This window comes from Ictidomys tridecemlineatus, chromosome 3, assembly GCF_052094955.1.
Source record: "Ictidomys tridecemlineatus isolate mIctTri1 chromosome 3, mIctTri1.hap1, whole genome shotgun sequence".
Classification (NCBI taxonomy): Eukaryota; Metazoa; Chordata; class Mammalia; order Rodentia; family Sciuridae; genus Ictidomys; species Ictidomys tridecemlineatus.
The window spans coordinates 22,220,462-22,237,225 of record NC_135479.1 but is presented as its reverse complement, the minus strand read 5'-3'; the positions used below and the strand labels follow the sequence as shown (position 1 = coordinate 22,237,225).

At 37.5% G+C, this 16,764-nt stretch overlaps 1 protein-coding gene across 1 annotated transcript in view; it reads right to left on the bottom strand.

The window, feature by feature from the left end:
* Positions 1 to 16,764, bottom strand: part of Ikzf3 (IKAROS family zinc finger 3) — a 60,602-nt gene that overhangs the window by 16,414 nt on the left and 27,424 nt on the right. Inside the window, exons 2-5 of the mRNA XM_005321788.4 lie at positions 13,894 to 14,154; positions 12,633 to 12,800; positions 10,160 to 10,276; positions 1,399 to 1,515 (exon numbers count right to left, since the gene is read on the bottom strand). Of these exons, the coding sequence (XP_005321845.2) occupies positions 1,399 to 1,515; positions 10,160 to 10,276; positions 12,633 to 12,800; positions 13,894 to 14,146 (655 nt within the window). The 5' untranslated portion in view covers positions 14,147 to 14,154. The remainder of the gene's footprint in view (positions 1 to 1,398; positions 1,516 to 10,159; positions 10,277 to 12,632; positions 12,801 to 13,893; positions 14,155 to 16,764) is intronic.

The window sequence follows — 16,764 nt, the reverse complement described above, 5'->3', positions numbered from 1 at the left end:
CCGTAGAAGAACAATTCAAGCTTTCTTTTATATGGCAGTTGGAAATTCCTCACATAAGGTCAAAAGACAAACAGGCAATGATTTAAGACAATGACTTGAACTCACAACTGAATTTCCTCTGACATTTCTCACCAAGGGGAGAGAAAGCAGTAAGGAGGAGGGAGTCTCCCTAAACTGGAATACACCAAATTTTTTAAAAAAATATGTTTTGGTTGTCAGTAGACATTTATTTTTATTTATTTTTGTGCAATGCTGAGAATCAAATCCAGTTCCTCACATACGCTAGGCAAGCACTCTACCACTGAGCCACAACCCAGCCCTGGAATATACCAACTTTAATATGGCAATTTATTCTCAAAGTGATTAAAATTGTACAAAACCTTTTAATTAATAAAAATAAAATAAGCAGCCACACCAAGTCAGGTAATTTTGAAATATATGGGTTCTTTCAGTATACTCTACAATTCACATAAAATGCTTGTAAAAATCTAGTCAGATTGAAAAACCAGGCAGGCACTTGTCTCCATAAAAGTTACTGAAAAGAATAAACGTGAAAGGACTGAAGTAGGAAATCAACAGCAGCAAGCAGCTTTGGAGAAGATATTGTCAGGTTTCTAAAATATTTTTGTGTTGAAGAAGGTCTATTTTCGTGTGATAACTATTTTTGTTCAATATCACCAACTTTCAATTTGTAACAAAACTGATATATTCAATTCAGCCATCTACTTCCCAACTACATATCTATTTTAAATATCATATATACAGGAACATCTGGAAGAGTCCAGCAAAATATCCCTGCCATTTGGAAGTTCTAACACTTTAATGAACATAAATATTTCTCAGTTGTTTCATTCTGTTGTAGTTTTTGACAATGTGAAAATCAATGGCATAAAAATTAATTTCAGTAAGACAAGTGATTAAATCAAGCCATGTTATTTAAATCTATGTTGCCCAGTCACTTTCCCTTAAAATTCAAGAAAATATGACAATATGTTTCAGAGAATGAACAAAGTTTGAGCATGCAAGCAGAACCAACTTATAACATATAATTACAAAAATGCTATCTTGAACATCTTGCTGGTGTAAGTTGCATAAACTCATGCAACATATGTCATTCAGAGTGAAGAGGAAGGAACAGCATTTTAAACACCACCTCCATTTAGGAAACTGGATACCAAATGCTCCCATTTTCTGTTGATAAGATTCTTCAGTTAATATTTTTTATTCTATTTTCTAGAGCCATCCAAATGAATCACACCAAATAAAAGTGTACAATGGAAAATAAGTACCTTGTTTTAACAGAGGTTAAATTAGAAGTGCTTGTGTTAGTAAGCATCTATATGTTATCTCATTCAAACTATCTGCTAACAGCAGCAGGAAAAAGATCTGTATTCTTACCAATGAATTTCTGAGGCATTGAGCTTTTTCGTTTTGCCACATTGCTTGCTAATCTGTCCAGAACGAGAGCTCTTTCACTTCCCATCTCTGCTTTGATGTGTCTTGCCTCCGCACTTGCTGGTTTGGAGAAAAATAAGAGGGAAAAGAACACGCTGGTAAATGGGGAGAAAACAAAATCAGCTGGTGTCTATGATCTGTTGTCGTTACCTGTTATTACTGCTCAGATTTCTGCCGGGGGTACTTGGCGTGGTCAGTGAGGCCGCCACCAGGGCACATTCAAATTTTGCAGTCTTATGCTGAGATGGGAAAGCCCTACCCATCCCCAACCAGTACCTTCATTAGCAAGAGGAAGTATTGAAGAAACAGCCTGGACGTGGTTGGTTACAAAAAGATAGATGGAGATCTTCTAACCCCCATCAGTCTTCTTTCTGATTCTGAGTAACTGCGTGTGACACCTGCACACTGATATAATTCTTCTTAACAACTTTGAAAAAAAAATGGTGCCCCAGATTTACTGCTCTGTTTATGTTAACAGCACTTTTGAAAATAGACACACTCACCCAAATAGCAAGAAACCTACTCAGTGATTTGTGTATTGAAATTCTGAGTGTTTTTTTTCTTCTTTTTTTTCTCAGCATTCTCCTCTCAGTTTCTTTCAAATTCTATTTCTCTGGGCTCTGCATGATCTATTTCATATGCTCTTCCCATTTCAAAACTGTCTCAAGTTAAAATTTCCCTGAGCCCCACTGCTTTAGTGAAATTCAAGAAAATTTTCTATAATGAATTTCTACTATATTTCTAATGAAAAAATGTAAATAAAAACTGCTAAGAATGTGGGATAATTGCCCATCCATAAATAAACATTTGAATGATATAGGCCTGCATTTCCAGCTCTGGCTGCACAGCATGATCACCTGCAGCGCGGGTAAGAAATATCTATGTCGACCCCTCCCCAGATTAACACGATCAGGTGCTCTGGAAGAGAGGTCTAGGTAACAGCATTTTCAAAGCTTCCCAGATGACTTTAAAATGCATCCAGAATTACATACCACCAGAAGAGTATATAAGTAGTACCTATATCTAATTTACTAAAACTAAATTTGGAATAAATATAATTTACCTTGGTACAGCAGGATTACCCAAGAAGACCTCATGTGTAAGGTTCAGAGATACTAGCATCTTTAAATATAAAGCTTAAAACTTTTGCACATGAGTCTAGCCTGAGCCAAAGAGTAGCAAACTATTGCAATTAAAAGCTAGATAGTAGATATTTTAAAAATTGTCTTTGTCGGGTGGGGCTGGAGTTGTGGCTCAGTGGTAGAGCACTTCCCTGGAATGTGTGAGGCCCTTAGTTCAATCCTCAGCACTGTATATAAATAAATAGAATAAAAAAATCCATTTACAACTAAAAATTATTTTTTTAAAAATTATCTCTGTCCTATATTCTTGGGTGAGTCTCTGCCTTATGTCCCTTTAAACATGAAAAATCCCTGTATGAAAACAGGTTTCTGGCTGCATTTGGCCAGAAGGCCACAGCTTACCCACCTCTGCCACACACTGAAGTATTGTGATAGTGTAAGCATTTCTCTCTGTTTTACCTAAGCATTTCAGGAAATCCAAACTAAAAAGAAGTATTCATACATCTCTAATGTGTCTAAAGAAGAAGATATTAAAATTAGTTTAAGGGACTAGAGTGAAAAGCAAGTGATGACTGCAGAATGGAATCTCCTACCCAACGCTGTGCCTAAATAGAGAGATTCGGGAACCATCAGGGCCTGTTCTGTAGTTGAAGAGTACAGTGTGTTTGCAGTGTGAAGAGATTTTCAGTTGTAGATGGACACAATACCTTTATTTTATTTGTTTTTGTTTTTTAATTTTTAATGTGTGCCAGGGAAGAGATTTTGATACACAGAAATAATGTCACAAATTCCATGATCTATCAGACATTCAGGACCACAAATGGACATATCCAGAGAGAAAACTGGCTCCCTTTACAGTCAGTGAATTACAGGGAAAGATCTTCAGGGCAAGACTGTCAAGCATGGCTACAGTAAGAACCTAAACAGAATTAGAAAAAGAATTATTGTTCATTTTATTATTGGCATTAAAAATAAACTCTAGGAGCTGGGGTTGTGGCTCAGTGGTGGAGGGCTCACCTAGCAAGTGTGAGGCGCTAGTTCACTCCTCAGTACCATGTTAAAAAAAATAAATTAAATAAAATAGAGGTATTGTGTCCAGCTACAACTAAAAAAAAATTTAAAAAATTAACTCCATGCCAGTCATTACACAAGACATTATAAAGCTCAGTGCTTTGTTTTGTTTTGTTTTTAAATTCAGGAATAAGAGGAAATCTGACTCAAAAAAGAATAAAGGAAGAGACTGGTGGCAATGACAATATTTAACTGGGCTATGTGAGTTTCTTATCAAAAATAGGTCCAGGCTCTAAAGAAATAAATCTCCAGTCTATGCTATTAACAACTGTGTATGTAAATGAAACAATAAGGGTCAGAATAAGGGGCCTGGGCAGCTAGCTTCTGGACTAGTGGCAGAGTAGTTGGACTTTAGCATTTGGGCACAGGACACTGCTATTGAGTGAAGTGGATCGATTCTGTCCGGCCTGGGGATAAGTTTAAATGACCAAACAGGAAACTATTATATATACTATTTCCTTTCACACAAACCACCACCAGATGTGGCAGTACCCAAAGCCCCAAAAGCAGAAAGATGAAAGCCAAAGCCTGGAATTTGAAGTAAGTCCCTGCTGTTGTCACAAAGAGATGTCTCCTTAGAAGCAGAGGAGAAGCTCCTCAGTTTGTGCTTTGATTAGGAACCTTCGTTCTGGTTTGAGCAATTCTAAGAGGATTAAATCCAAGTAAAACTGCTTGCTACCCTGTATTTGTTATAAAAAATGAAATGAGAATGAAGATCAGTACTTTGGGAATGTTTACCCATCACTCCCACTGTACCACTGTTCTTATAGGCCCCTGGCCAGATCACTGCCTAGGACTTACCCCAAGCATTATTCTGCCTGCCTCATCTCCCCATTTGCCTTTCAGCAGTCACTGCCTACATTTTACCAGAGTCACTATCAATGATTACAAGAAACTTTCTGAGGACACGTAATCAACATCCTTTACATTGGGGAGGGTGCTGAAATGTGGACACATTGACCTAAATAACTGTAATTAGGGCATGTCACTAAATGGCAACCTTTTGAGATAACATCACCTTATATTCCTGGTTACCCACCAAGCTGCTCTTAACAGTCATTTCCAGATAAATCTTACTCTGTAAATTGTGACCAAATGCCTGACATTTAAGAAAATTAAATTCCAGAGTGTTCATGGGTGGATAGATAATTTAAGGCATGGTTAGAGTCTTCTCCATTTCCACAACTCTGAAAGAAATCCTCTGAAACTAATCTAGGACCCCCCATCCCATTCACTTGCATCCTCTCTCTGAATTGCTCACTTAATACAGCACCTCTAAGATCCCAACCCTCAATGTACACTGGAATACACACTGGGGATCCAGTACCCTCACAAAGTTAGCTATTTTCTAACTGGCAATTAGGCAACAGCTCATTTTCAACTGAATATGGTGTGCTATCATTTTTTTCCCTAAGTGTCAAGTCTTTTGCCTTGAAATTGTCGGACAGCTGATTCACAGAACCACCACATGAGCACCCTTTAAGAATACAAAGAAATACTTTGGAGCTGGACCATCTCTTTGGGATTGCATAGGGCAGTACAGTGCACTGAAAATACAAACAAAAGAGGGCTATTGGCTTTTGGTCCTCTGCTCCAACTTCAGGACTCAACTATTTATAGAGTCTAGACCTGCTATCTCACTATATCACCTCTTAGAAATGTAAGTGAAGGGAAATCAGTTTGGCAAGAAAGTAAGGGAACAAGATAATGGGTTTAAATGACGAAATAGGAAATCCGTTCCTGGGTGGTGTTTGGTGGTTTAATGTTGCAAGTGGTGGGTGTGGGGAATATGGGATGATAGCAAGGAACAGTTTGCACACTTGGTTCTCAAATGTGCATAGAAGGAGTAGAAGAGCAACTCTGGATCAATTAATTTCCCTTTATCTCACTTGCCTACTATATAGTGGATATAATAATTTTCATTTGCAAAGTGATTTTGAAAAACAAATAGTAAAATGTGACATAAAAATCACCACCTTTATTCACTGCATAAGCTTTTATAGTTTGATTGTTAGTTAACTGTTTCCATGATGCAATTTCTATATCAAAGTGATTAGAGATTTAACTATATAACGGTGCTGTGCTTTTGTTTTTGTTCAAAATCAGTAATTAGGTCTTTAAGTGTTAAATGGAGCTTAAATAAGAGGCATTGCTTCCTGTCTCTTCTATGGTGTGGTCAGTCTCATAAAGAGTGGAACAAAGGGGTGCTATTGTGCAATAAGAATTGTCTAACAAGAGATTACTATCAAAGGCTGAGGCAGGTTCTGACAAAAAATGTTACATAAAACTGTTGCCTTTCTGAGTAAGGAAAATGAATACAACTCATGAGATATCAATTGGAAAATAGGCAAGTTTTTAAGAACTTTGTTCTTTGTTCTGCTATAGTGGTAAAAACACAAATTTATTCTGAAATCCTCATGTTTGCACCAGCTCTTTTGGAACAAGGAAAGTCTGACTTATGGATTTATCCATAAATGTAATTATTTGATTATTTTAAAAATCTTAAAAGTAATCTGGAACTCATTGTTACACAAAAATATGTATGAGTCCAAGTATTCAATTTGTGTGGAATGAGATTCATTTGAATCTCCATACCAATTATTGGTCCCTTGAATTAGAGATCGAGCTAATAAGAAAATCAAGTCTAGGGCTGGGGATGTGGCTCAAGCGGTAGTGTGCTCGCCTGGCATGCGCGAGGCACTGGGTTTGATCCTCAGCACCACATAAAACTAAAATAAAGATGTTGTATCCACCGAAAATTTAAAAATAAATATTAAAAAAATGCTCTCTCTCTCTCTCCTAAAAAAAAAAAAATCAAAGCAAGTCTATGGTCTTCCAGATTTTTTTTTTTTCTTCTGGCCATATATACTCTATTAAGACAACAGAACTGGACTATTTTGATGGCGTCACTTTGATGTCCAGTATAGAAACTTGGGCTGAAGTAGCAATAACTTAGGTATCTCTATCAGGCCTCTGCATTGTATCAAGAGATCAATTTATTATTGGGTTGTGAATTCTTCCAGAGTAAGGGCTCAGCTTTTACTCAATCTTACAAAAAATTCCGACACTAAACTCAACAAATGTTGTCTGGATAAAATAAAATGATTAGTAAGGCCAGTTCTGTTGCCCAATACCTACATAGTCTTTTGGAGCTTGGTCAAGCTTTTTCATCCATCTGCTTCCACAAAAGCCTGCTTCCTTGTGGAGGCAGCTTTGTCCCTGGGCTTAGCTCTCCTACTATGCTGCACTTCAATATTTATTTATTTACTTATTTATTTGTAGTACTGGCCATGGGACCCAGGGCCTCACACATGTTAGACGAGTGCATTCCCACTGAGCTTCGCCTTCAGCTTTTTTTTTTTTCAAGACAAAAATCATGCTAAAAGCTAGGCTGACCTTGAACTTGTGATTCTCCTGCATCAGCCTCTCAAGTGGCTGATATGACAGGTGTGCACCACTGTACTTGGCCACTGCACTTCAATTTAAATAAGCACTTGATGTGTGAGTGTTGTATCCATAGTAGCCATGAAACATCATCACTTTAGAGGTAAGGAATGAAGGCATAAGATGTACAGCATTAGTCAGGCTCAGAATGGAATATTCTGTCTATACCATGATCCCAATTTTAAGACAGAAACAGAAATGGAAGCCATATAGGAAGTACTATCAACAATTAAAGGATTGCTTGTGCTGGATGAAACATCTTTATTATTTTCAATCTCAGATTTAAATATCAGGAGATATTTAAAACATAAAAGATAGAGTAATACTTTATTGATATTCAGTATTTATATTTAAGCTGTGACTTTATACATTTTGTCACCTGAAACCACCTTTATACATATTTGTTTAAAAAAGCTAAAACTTGCTGACTTGGTTAACCCTTTATTTTTTTGCTGAGACTTAAAAGTATGTTGCACGCATCCATCAAACCACTCTATGAAATGCAAATTAATCTCTGCATTTCAGCATTTCCTGAATCACCAAATACCACTGAAGATAGTTAAATATTTCTTCTGAGACTTTTCCTTATTTCAAATTTCTAGTTGTGAGGATGGAAAATAATATAGTGGCTTACCACAAAATCAATAATTTTGTAGTTATTGTACGTAGAACATAATTTACTGATTTCCCCCCCTACTTCCAAGAGAATCAAGACATACACATATACATATGTGTGTCTATTAGGTGTTACTGTGTTTCTTTGGCTAACCAGATAATATTTAACCTTTTAAAAATAGAGAAAATCAGGGGATGGGTTGTGGCTCAGTGGTAGAGTGCTCACCTAGCACGTGTGAGGCCCTGGGTTCGATCCTCAGCACCACATATAAAATAAATAAGTAAAATAAAGGTATTGTGTCAACTACAACTTAAAAATAGAGAAAATAAAACCAAAAAGTGGAACTCCCCACCAAATGTCCATTAAGTAATGAATGTATAAACAGAATGTGGGCAAATCCATGTAATGGAATAATATTGAATTATAAAAAAAGGAATGAAGCACTAGTACATACCTCAACATGGATGAACCTCAAAAATGTCACACTAAGTGGAAGAAACCAGACATAAAGGGGCACATATTTATATGAAATATTCAGAATAAGCAAATTTATAGAGGCAGAAAGTAGATTAGTGTTGCCAGAGGGGGTGGGAAGTGACGGCTGGTGGTTACAGGGTTTCTTTTGGGGATGATGAAAGATTCTGGAATTGGGGTGACAGTTGTACACCTTTGTAAATATACTGAAATCTATGAAATTGTTTGATTTAAAAAGCTGAATTTTATAGTATGTGAATTGTATCCCAAATTAAAAAAATAAACATAGCCAATCACAAAAGCAACTGAGGCTCTAGGGATTTTTAGGTTATTCACTGAACTTTGACAAGTCTCCATTTCTAAAATGAGGATTAGATGTTCTCTTTTGTCCTTCTAACTTTAGATACTATAGATTCAATTTGGATTTTTTTAACTTGGGAATTTCTCATAGTAAGTGATTTGCCCATTGTCTGAAATATAGAAGTGCAAGTAATGATGGCCTACATCTGTCCTTGGGCAAATACTGCCTAACATTAAGTATGTTGCTTAATCTAAGTTTTAGGGCTTTTTTTTTTTTTTTTTTTTTTTTTTTTTTTTTTTTTTTAAGGAGTAAACATTTCTCTTCAGAAATAAGGAGGAAATCCAACTCCTTGATAAAACCAAAGATGCCATCAGGATAAAAAGCAGAAGCAGTACACACCAACGGAATTCAGTTGGCCAGCTCCCTGTACCATAAAATAGGCTTTATCTAAAACAAGAGTTTCCTCTCACTGTACAAGGGCAGTTTAAAAACTCATGGTTTCTACTCCATTATTCCTGAGTTTCACATTTATTTCTGTCATATTTTTGTAATCTTTCTGCTTTAGATTGTTCAAATTATTCAACTGCAGCTACTTCTGTCAAACACCAAATCCCATGAGGGGATCTGTACCTTTGTTCCCATAATCCAATAAAACATCTTTACCCCAAGTCGGAGACCAGGTTGATAGTTAACTAGATAGGACAAGGACAACTTCAGAGATGCCATACAAAAAAATTTCAGCTGTTTCAACCAAAGAATAAAAAAGGAAATGCAGCCATAATTGACATGTAGAAAGACATCTAGTGTTCACCAGGAGACATCTAATTCAAATCACTGAATAAAATAGGAAATCCCCAAATCCAAATATAAACATCACAATAAATCATATGAGCAGGCAAAAATGTGACTTATGGGCCCTATGCAAAGAAAATCCTTGTGGTTTTAACCAACTCTTCCCTAGCCACTCCCCAATTGCCATTTCAGTTAGTTGAAAACTCCATTCTTCATCAACCTGTTAGGAAATCCTGTTAGCTCTGCCTTTTATACACACACACACACACACACACACACACACACACACACACACACACATCTCATCAATTTTTCCACGACCAAGACACAATTTTCTTTGGTTTGAATTCTTGCAATGGTACTCTCCAATTTTTAATCTTGCCCCAAATACAATCTATTCTCAATGATGAGTTACAGTGATTCTTTTCAAATGAGATGTCTAATGATGTCAACTCCCTGGATTTACTTTCTAGAGATTTCACTGAGAGTAAAAGCCAAAATGAGGTCTGATAGGATCTGGTTTCCCATTTCCTCTCTGGCTTCATGTTCCATTACTCATTCTGTTCCAGTCATATAGGACTGTTTACACTTTAAATTTGAGCCCCAGGGCCCTTGCACTTGCTATTCCCTAGTTATCTACAGGGCTCACTCCTCATGCCCTTAAGCCTATTAAAATGTTTTTTTGTTGAAGTCTTCCCTGACTCACGCTCCCTGCTCATTACTTCATTTTTCTCAATAGCACTTATTACCTTCCAACCTTCTAATTTATAGTTTGCGTACTTTATTCATAATCTGTCTATTCTCATCCAAAGACAAACTCCATGAGGGCAGGGTGTTTGGGGAATTTTATTTACTATCACATCTCACCACCTAAAAGGGCAGATACTCACAAAATGTGTGCAGCATGAGCATTGTGGAACTCACCAGTGTCGCCCAGGTCAGAGCTCTGAAGAAATGTACGGCAGCGCTCCTTGTGCTCCTCAAGGGAACTTCTCTGCTTGTAACTCCTACCGCAAAACTCACATTTGTAGGGTTTCTCCACTGAAAGGAGAGCACAAGGGCAATCAGCGACCTTCAGGAGTCTCCGCAGCTCCCTAAAGATGGCAGACTACAAGAGCTTCACCAGAAAATGAGAGTGCTAATTGGAGCCAGTGTACTGGGGTGCTCTTGAATCTATATTAGTTTTACATTCAGCAAGCTGTAATAGGTTATGGACTATGGTTGATTCTTTTTTTTTTTTTAAATATTTATTTATTTAGTTTTAGGTGGACACAATATCTTTATGTGGTGCTGAGGATTGAACCCAGTGCTTCACCCGTGCTAGGCGAGTGCACTACCACTTGAGCCACAACCCCAGCCCCTATGGTTGATTCTTATGTCAAAGTTCTCTTCAAAAAGATCCTCTCCTGTCTCAGAAAAAAGGATTTGGATTTAATAATCACCATTGAGCATAGTGTTTGGCTCCAGGTTAAATCTCATTCTTCTTGTTTGACAAAAATAGGGCCCTTTTATTCCTCAAGAAAGTTAGTGTGGTGTAAGAAGGAAATGGGAAGGGATCCCTTATTTTGTGATGTCCATTTGGCTCTAAGTATAGACTGTGATAGCTTTTGGGAGTTAGCCATTCGGCTAGAAACTCTAGAACATCAACATGTTTGGATAAATTTATCTCACTCTTGTCAAGTGGCACAGCAAAGTCTGGGTTAACCAATACAAACTGAACTAATTAACTAAGGATAATTTTAATTAATAGAATTAAGATTTATTGTAACAATGACCTCATTTAAAATTTTAAGATAAAGCAGAAGTTTCCTCAAAAGTTCACCTACCATCTAATTTAGGTAAATTTATCCTTCCAACTCCCCCCAAATACTTTATTGCCTGACGTATATAAGTAATAAACTCTCTGCGCAAGCCTGGCTTTTCTGACTTGTTGATAAAATGTACCTGAAGAATTTTTCAGTTTTAGGGACTGAAATTTTAATTTTCTTTCCATTTGTGGTGTTGGGGCTTGAACTCAGGAATTCATGTATGCTAGGTAAGTGCTCTACCTCTGACTTACACCCCAGCCCTAAAATTTATATTTATATTTTTATTTTTTAAATATTTATTTTTTTAGTTATAGGTGGACACAACATCTTTATTTTATTTTTATGTGGTGCTGAGGATCAGACCCAGTGCCTCACGCATGCTAGGTGAGTGCTCTACCTTTGAGCCACACCGCCAGCCCCCTAAAATTTTTATTTTTTAACTCTTCTTCCTCTGCTTAAAGCAGAGGCATTAGAATTTAAAGTGCTATAAGATTTTTATGAAATCCCAGACTAAAATAAAATGCAGGTTTGCTAAAGCTAAAAAGTTAAGCTCTAAAATCTGTCTTATAAATGCCTATTATTATTATTTCTTTTATGTAAAAGGCAACAGAAAAGAACTTTTCTAAATTTTGAATGAACCTCACCCTTAGTGCACTACTTTGAAAAATAAGCTGTAAAAGAAAGAAACCTTCCCTGCCACTTATGATCTCTCAGGAGGGGTTTTGTTGGGTTGACTTGTTTAATCCTAGTCTCTCAATTGTGACAAGTTTTGAGGTCGGGGCTGGGTTTTAGTCGAAGCAGTAGATTCAGATTGACATAAAAACAAACCTTTTTTTTTTTTCAATTAAAATTTTGTCAGATAACATCAAGAACATCAGGTCCCCAAATTTGAAAATAAACCTAGTCTTATTTTTCTAAGAAGGAAATTCTAAAGGTTGAAAAAATGTATTGTTTTGCCTGGTCAAAATAAGGAGTAAAAACATTTAAGAGAGCAGATGAATTTTTTTATGAATTTTTATTGCTGCCCATCTCTTAGAAATTAGAAATAAGTAGGCTGAATGATGGGAAAGTTGGGTGTAAGAAACTTAGCCAAGAATGGCCAAAAAGGATCCCTCAACAATTATTGACACTTGGTTTACAGGTTTTATTTTTTCTTTAAAAAATTTTTAAAATACTTTTAAAACTATACATTCATTTGTCCAGTTTTCTGAAGAGAATGTGTGTATGTTTGTGTATGTGTGTGTGTGTGTGTGTGTGTGTGTGTGTTTATGTGTGAGGAAAATAATCTTTTAATAAAGTTTACCATAAGAAAATACTGATGGTTCTAAATTTCTTATAGAAATTAAGGCATTTTTCCAGGGCAGGCTCTTCCTCTCTGACTGTTGTTCTCCAGGGGTGTAAGGATGTTGAGGAGATCATCTCTACTGAGGCAGACGGAGAGCAATTAATGCCTTAATGGAAGTGCAATTAGCCCTAGAGGTCTGCTGTTGTAACCCTTCAGAACTGGAATGACAGATTAAAGTCTCCACAGTTAACTCTTTCTAGCTTCCACAGTTACTAGACATGGAATGTTCATTTCCCTCACTTACCAGAATGGGTCCTAAGATGCCCCGTGAGCGCATCTCTTCTTTGGCATGCGTAGTTGCAGAGGTGACACTTAAAAGGTTTTTCCCCCGTGTGCAGTTTAATGTGGCGGAGGAGGTTACCTTTCTGAGTAAAAGATGCCCCACACTGATTACACTGGAACGGGCGTTCACCTTTAAAGGGGACAAAAAAAAAAAAAATTCTGCTCACCAGGCAAGTGGAAAAGCACATGCACATATTAGATGCCTATGGCAAAAGCTCATCTTCTAGACAGTTCTGTCCACACTGGGATCACTCGGGAGCTGCATTTCCAGACAAACAAGATTACTTATGAAATCTTCCCTCCGGAAGAAATGAAGCACCCATTTAGTATTGTCTTGTCTTGAATCAGAGCAAAGAAACAAGGGTAGCTTGCAGAGTTTTCTAGATGTAAACTTTTATATTACTTAGCATTCCTTTTAATATAATTTCCTTTGAAATAAGACAGACATAAACCCCAATAAGGTGTTGAGGATTGAGAGGCTCTTTTTTTGGAGTATTCATATCAGATGTCAGATGGGATCTATTGGCTCAATGGGACTGTCATTTGCAAGTTTTCCTATAGACTGCCTGTTTACTATCTGAAGATACAGTCTTTATAAAAACTTATAATAAAAACCGTGTCCTGGGCTGGGGTTGTGGCTCAGTGGTAGAATGCTTGCCTAGCACGTGTGGGCCACTGGGTTCAATCCTCAGCACCACATAAAAAATAAATAAATAGGAGCTGGAGTTGTAGCTCAGTGGTTGAGCGCTTGTCTAGCATGCATGAGGCACTGGGTTCGATCCTTAGCATGTAAAAAAGAAATAAAAGTAAAGACATTGTGTCCATCTACAACTAAAAAACTTTTAAATAAAGTTTTTTTAAAAAAGCTATGTCCTTTTATCTACCACATTAAACCCAAAACAGTAAGGAGATCTGCTTTTATGCAAAAATATACAGATATCATCTAAGAAGCAAATCACACAATTCAACTCCTTACTTACTAATGGGAGAAAAAGCATTTGGTTGACCTAGAACACTGTGCTCTCTATAGGCTTCTTTTTTTCTTCTTTTTGTAGCATTTGCAATATGTTTGCCAAATGCACAATGACGCAGGAGGGAGAGATACATCAAAATTACAGCAAAGATCACTGGAAGTAATCCAAAGCCCCAAATCCTACCACTTCATTCCTTGAGTGGCTGTGTTAGGATAGTTTTCAGAATTATGGAAAAAAGAGACTATTTACCAGTATGGCTCCTCTTATGAACCATTAAGACATTGAAGCTAATGCAGGATAATCCACACACATCGCAGTTCATCTTTCCACTGGTTGGCCTGCCACTATCATATGAGACAACATGTCTCTCCAGCTTAATATTTTCATACTCATTATATTCTCTTGCATAGCTGTAAGGAATTTCAGGCTCTTCTGCATTTCCCAAGGGCTCTGGCTTTAAAACATTCTCATCTCTTTCACTGTATTCATCTTTCTCTTTCATCGAATCATCTGCAGGGGAGAAAATGCAAGACATGAACAATGACTGCATTTGAAGCTATGAAAGCAGTTCAGAAAGCAGAGACCCACAACTGACAATTAAATACCAAAAGGAGCTAACATAACATTGTACATCTACAAATGCCATTAAGATGATTACTCATTATTTCAATTCAGAACCACAATCCTTGGGAAACACAAATACTCACACAGATGACAGTGTTTTAGCTATCCAGAAAATTAGAAACAATAAGTTTTTGCCATAACTGCTCTAAGGGACAAAGAAACGAACATTTTGAGCAACCTGTCTCCAATACTAGGGGAGAAGAAAAGCTCTGAGATCTAGTACCTTTTTTGGTGGCTGTAGTTAAAAAGGAATGGTGATGTGCTCTTAGGTTTCAAGGAGAAAATATCATTTTAATCCTTCAGAAAAATCCAATTTATGAGACGTGAGCCACTATGAGAACTAAACAGTTAGCACTGTTTTTTTCTAATTTTGAGCCACACATCCCTTTCCATGCACATGAACTGCTAAAACACATTTTATCTCCTTATCTCTCTTGGGACTGATAAAGACACAAAACTAAGAGTAAAGGAAGCTGTCAGTGCTAGTGAAATAGTGTTGAGAAAGATAAAAGGAGAAGTAATTCTTAAGTACAACCTAAGGAGTCACTTCTATTGACATAAGTATACGAGATCATTCTAAGCAAAGGAAGGGACACCCAGACCCAAGGCAAGAAGGAATAGGCTTAAGAACTGGAGAGGAGAGGAGGGTCTGGCTCCAGTGAGCTGGCTGACCAAGTACCATCTTAAAAAGGGCTGTCACACTCTTAAAGTGAAGAACGTAGGAAACAGAGAAGGGAAATTTATGTGCCAGCACCAACAAAACCTAAATATTTGCCTGACAAGATAACAGGTGTTTTAAAGGGATTTTTCATGTATATGTATGCTATAGAAATACTTTCTGCTTTAAACATTGTTTCTTGGAAATTGGAAGTTGTACTTCCCTGTGAGGAGTCACAAGTCAATGGAATTTAAGGCTAACAGGGAAATTAGAGATCAACTAATCTGACCCTCTTGTTTCTCAGATGAGAACATCTGGGAGCAGAGGTTTCCAGCGATCTGTCTGAGCTCACACAGCCAGGTAGCAGCAGATATGTGACTGAAATGTGAAACTTAATCCATACCTATCAATTACTTGGATATGACCTCACACACTAGACATAAAAGGTCTAAGTGGCATCCTACCAACTATGCCATGCCCTCCCTTCACTGGAGTAGATGTTAAACCCAAACACTCTGAAAAAAAAAAAAAGATATTTTTAAAAAGCACACTCCTTCCAAAACACATCAGTAAGTGTTGCTCCTGTTGCCACACAGGAGGAAGTACAGCTGCAGCTGGGCCTGGCTTGCTACCTTCTACCCAAGTTTCAATTTTCACTTCTATCAAGGTTACCTTTCATCTATATTAACTGTGTTTGCTTAATAGAGCAAGACAGGGCTTAACCACCACCAGCAGAGCCCTGGCTGCAGCCCTGTTTCACTGCTTACCACAGTCCACGGTTCACAGCTCTCGCTCTTTGGCAGAGGCAGGGCTGCAGGATAAGCTTGCCGTGTTCCACATTTGCCTGTCCTATGATCTGGGTTGCATATGAATTGACACCTATGTCCTGCTTGGAAAGGGGTTCATTTTCTTCTTTCTCTGGATGGGTCTTGCCTGCTTTCAGATGGAGTGTTTCCTTAAGTGGTTTTGTTTAAAAAAAAATTTTTTTTTGAAGAGAAGGATGCACCTGAGACTTGTACCCTCCTTTCTTCCTCCATCACTCCAGCTGTGGGTGATATCCCACCAAAGCTTGACTGCTCTTCAGTTTGCATGTAGGCGTTTAAAAGAACCTCAACGGAAAACTTTAGCTACTGAAAACCATAAACAGCAGAGTGAAAGGGCCAGCAGAGAAGGATCCTTTTCATCTTGGTTAGAAAATGTAAATATGACTACACTCAGGCCACTCCATGGTCAGTGAACATTAAAAAATAGCAAGATCAAGGGGTGGTCTTTCTAAAAACAGAACAGAAGAGAGCTGCTCCTTTTCTCAGGGTTTTGGTCAGCCTGGCCTGGAACTCAATACTACTTCAACTTGGTTCAAGGTCAGACCTTAGATTTATGTCCTTTATGACTTAGCTGTGGAGCAAGAAAGACAGTATTTGAGACTAGGACCTGTCATAGGGAAAGCATAAGAGTCACACAGACAAGGCATTAACTAGGGAAGTCCTTTGGAGTACTGGACCAAAAAAGTTCCTGGTATAGTTGCTCCTTGACCAGTTTTAGATAAATGACCTGCATGACCTCTCTATAGGTGAAGGTAAACAACTGCATGTTAGAACAAATTAGAATCTAAGGTATGAATAGGATTTTTGAGAGATTACTGGGCTTAGCATTCAGACTCCAAATATATCCACTGAAACATCCAGGAAAGACACTAGACTGCTCTAATGAAGAGATTCACTCCATTCCTTGGGAGGAAGACTTGTTGGAGCAAAGGAAAGAAGGAAACTCTACTTAGTTTTCCTAGAAAATGCTGATGAACATGTCTAAAGTCAAACTTGTTATCTTTGACTCCAAAC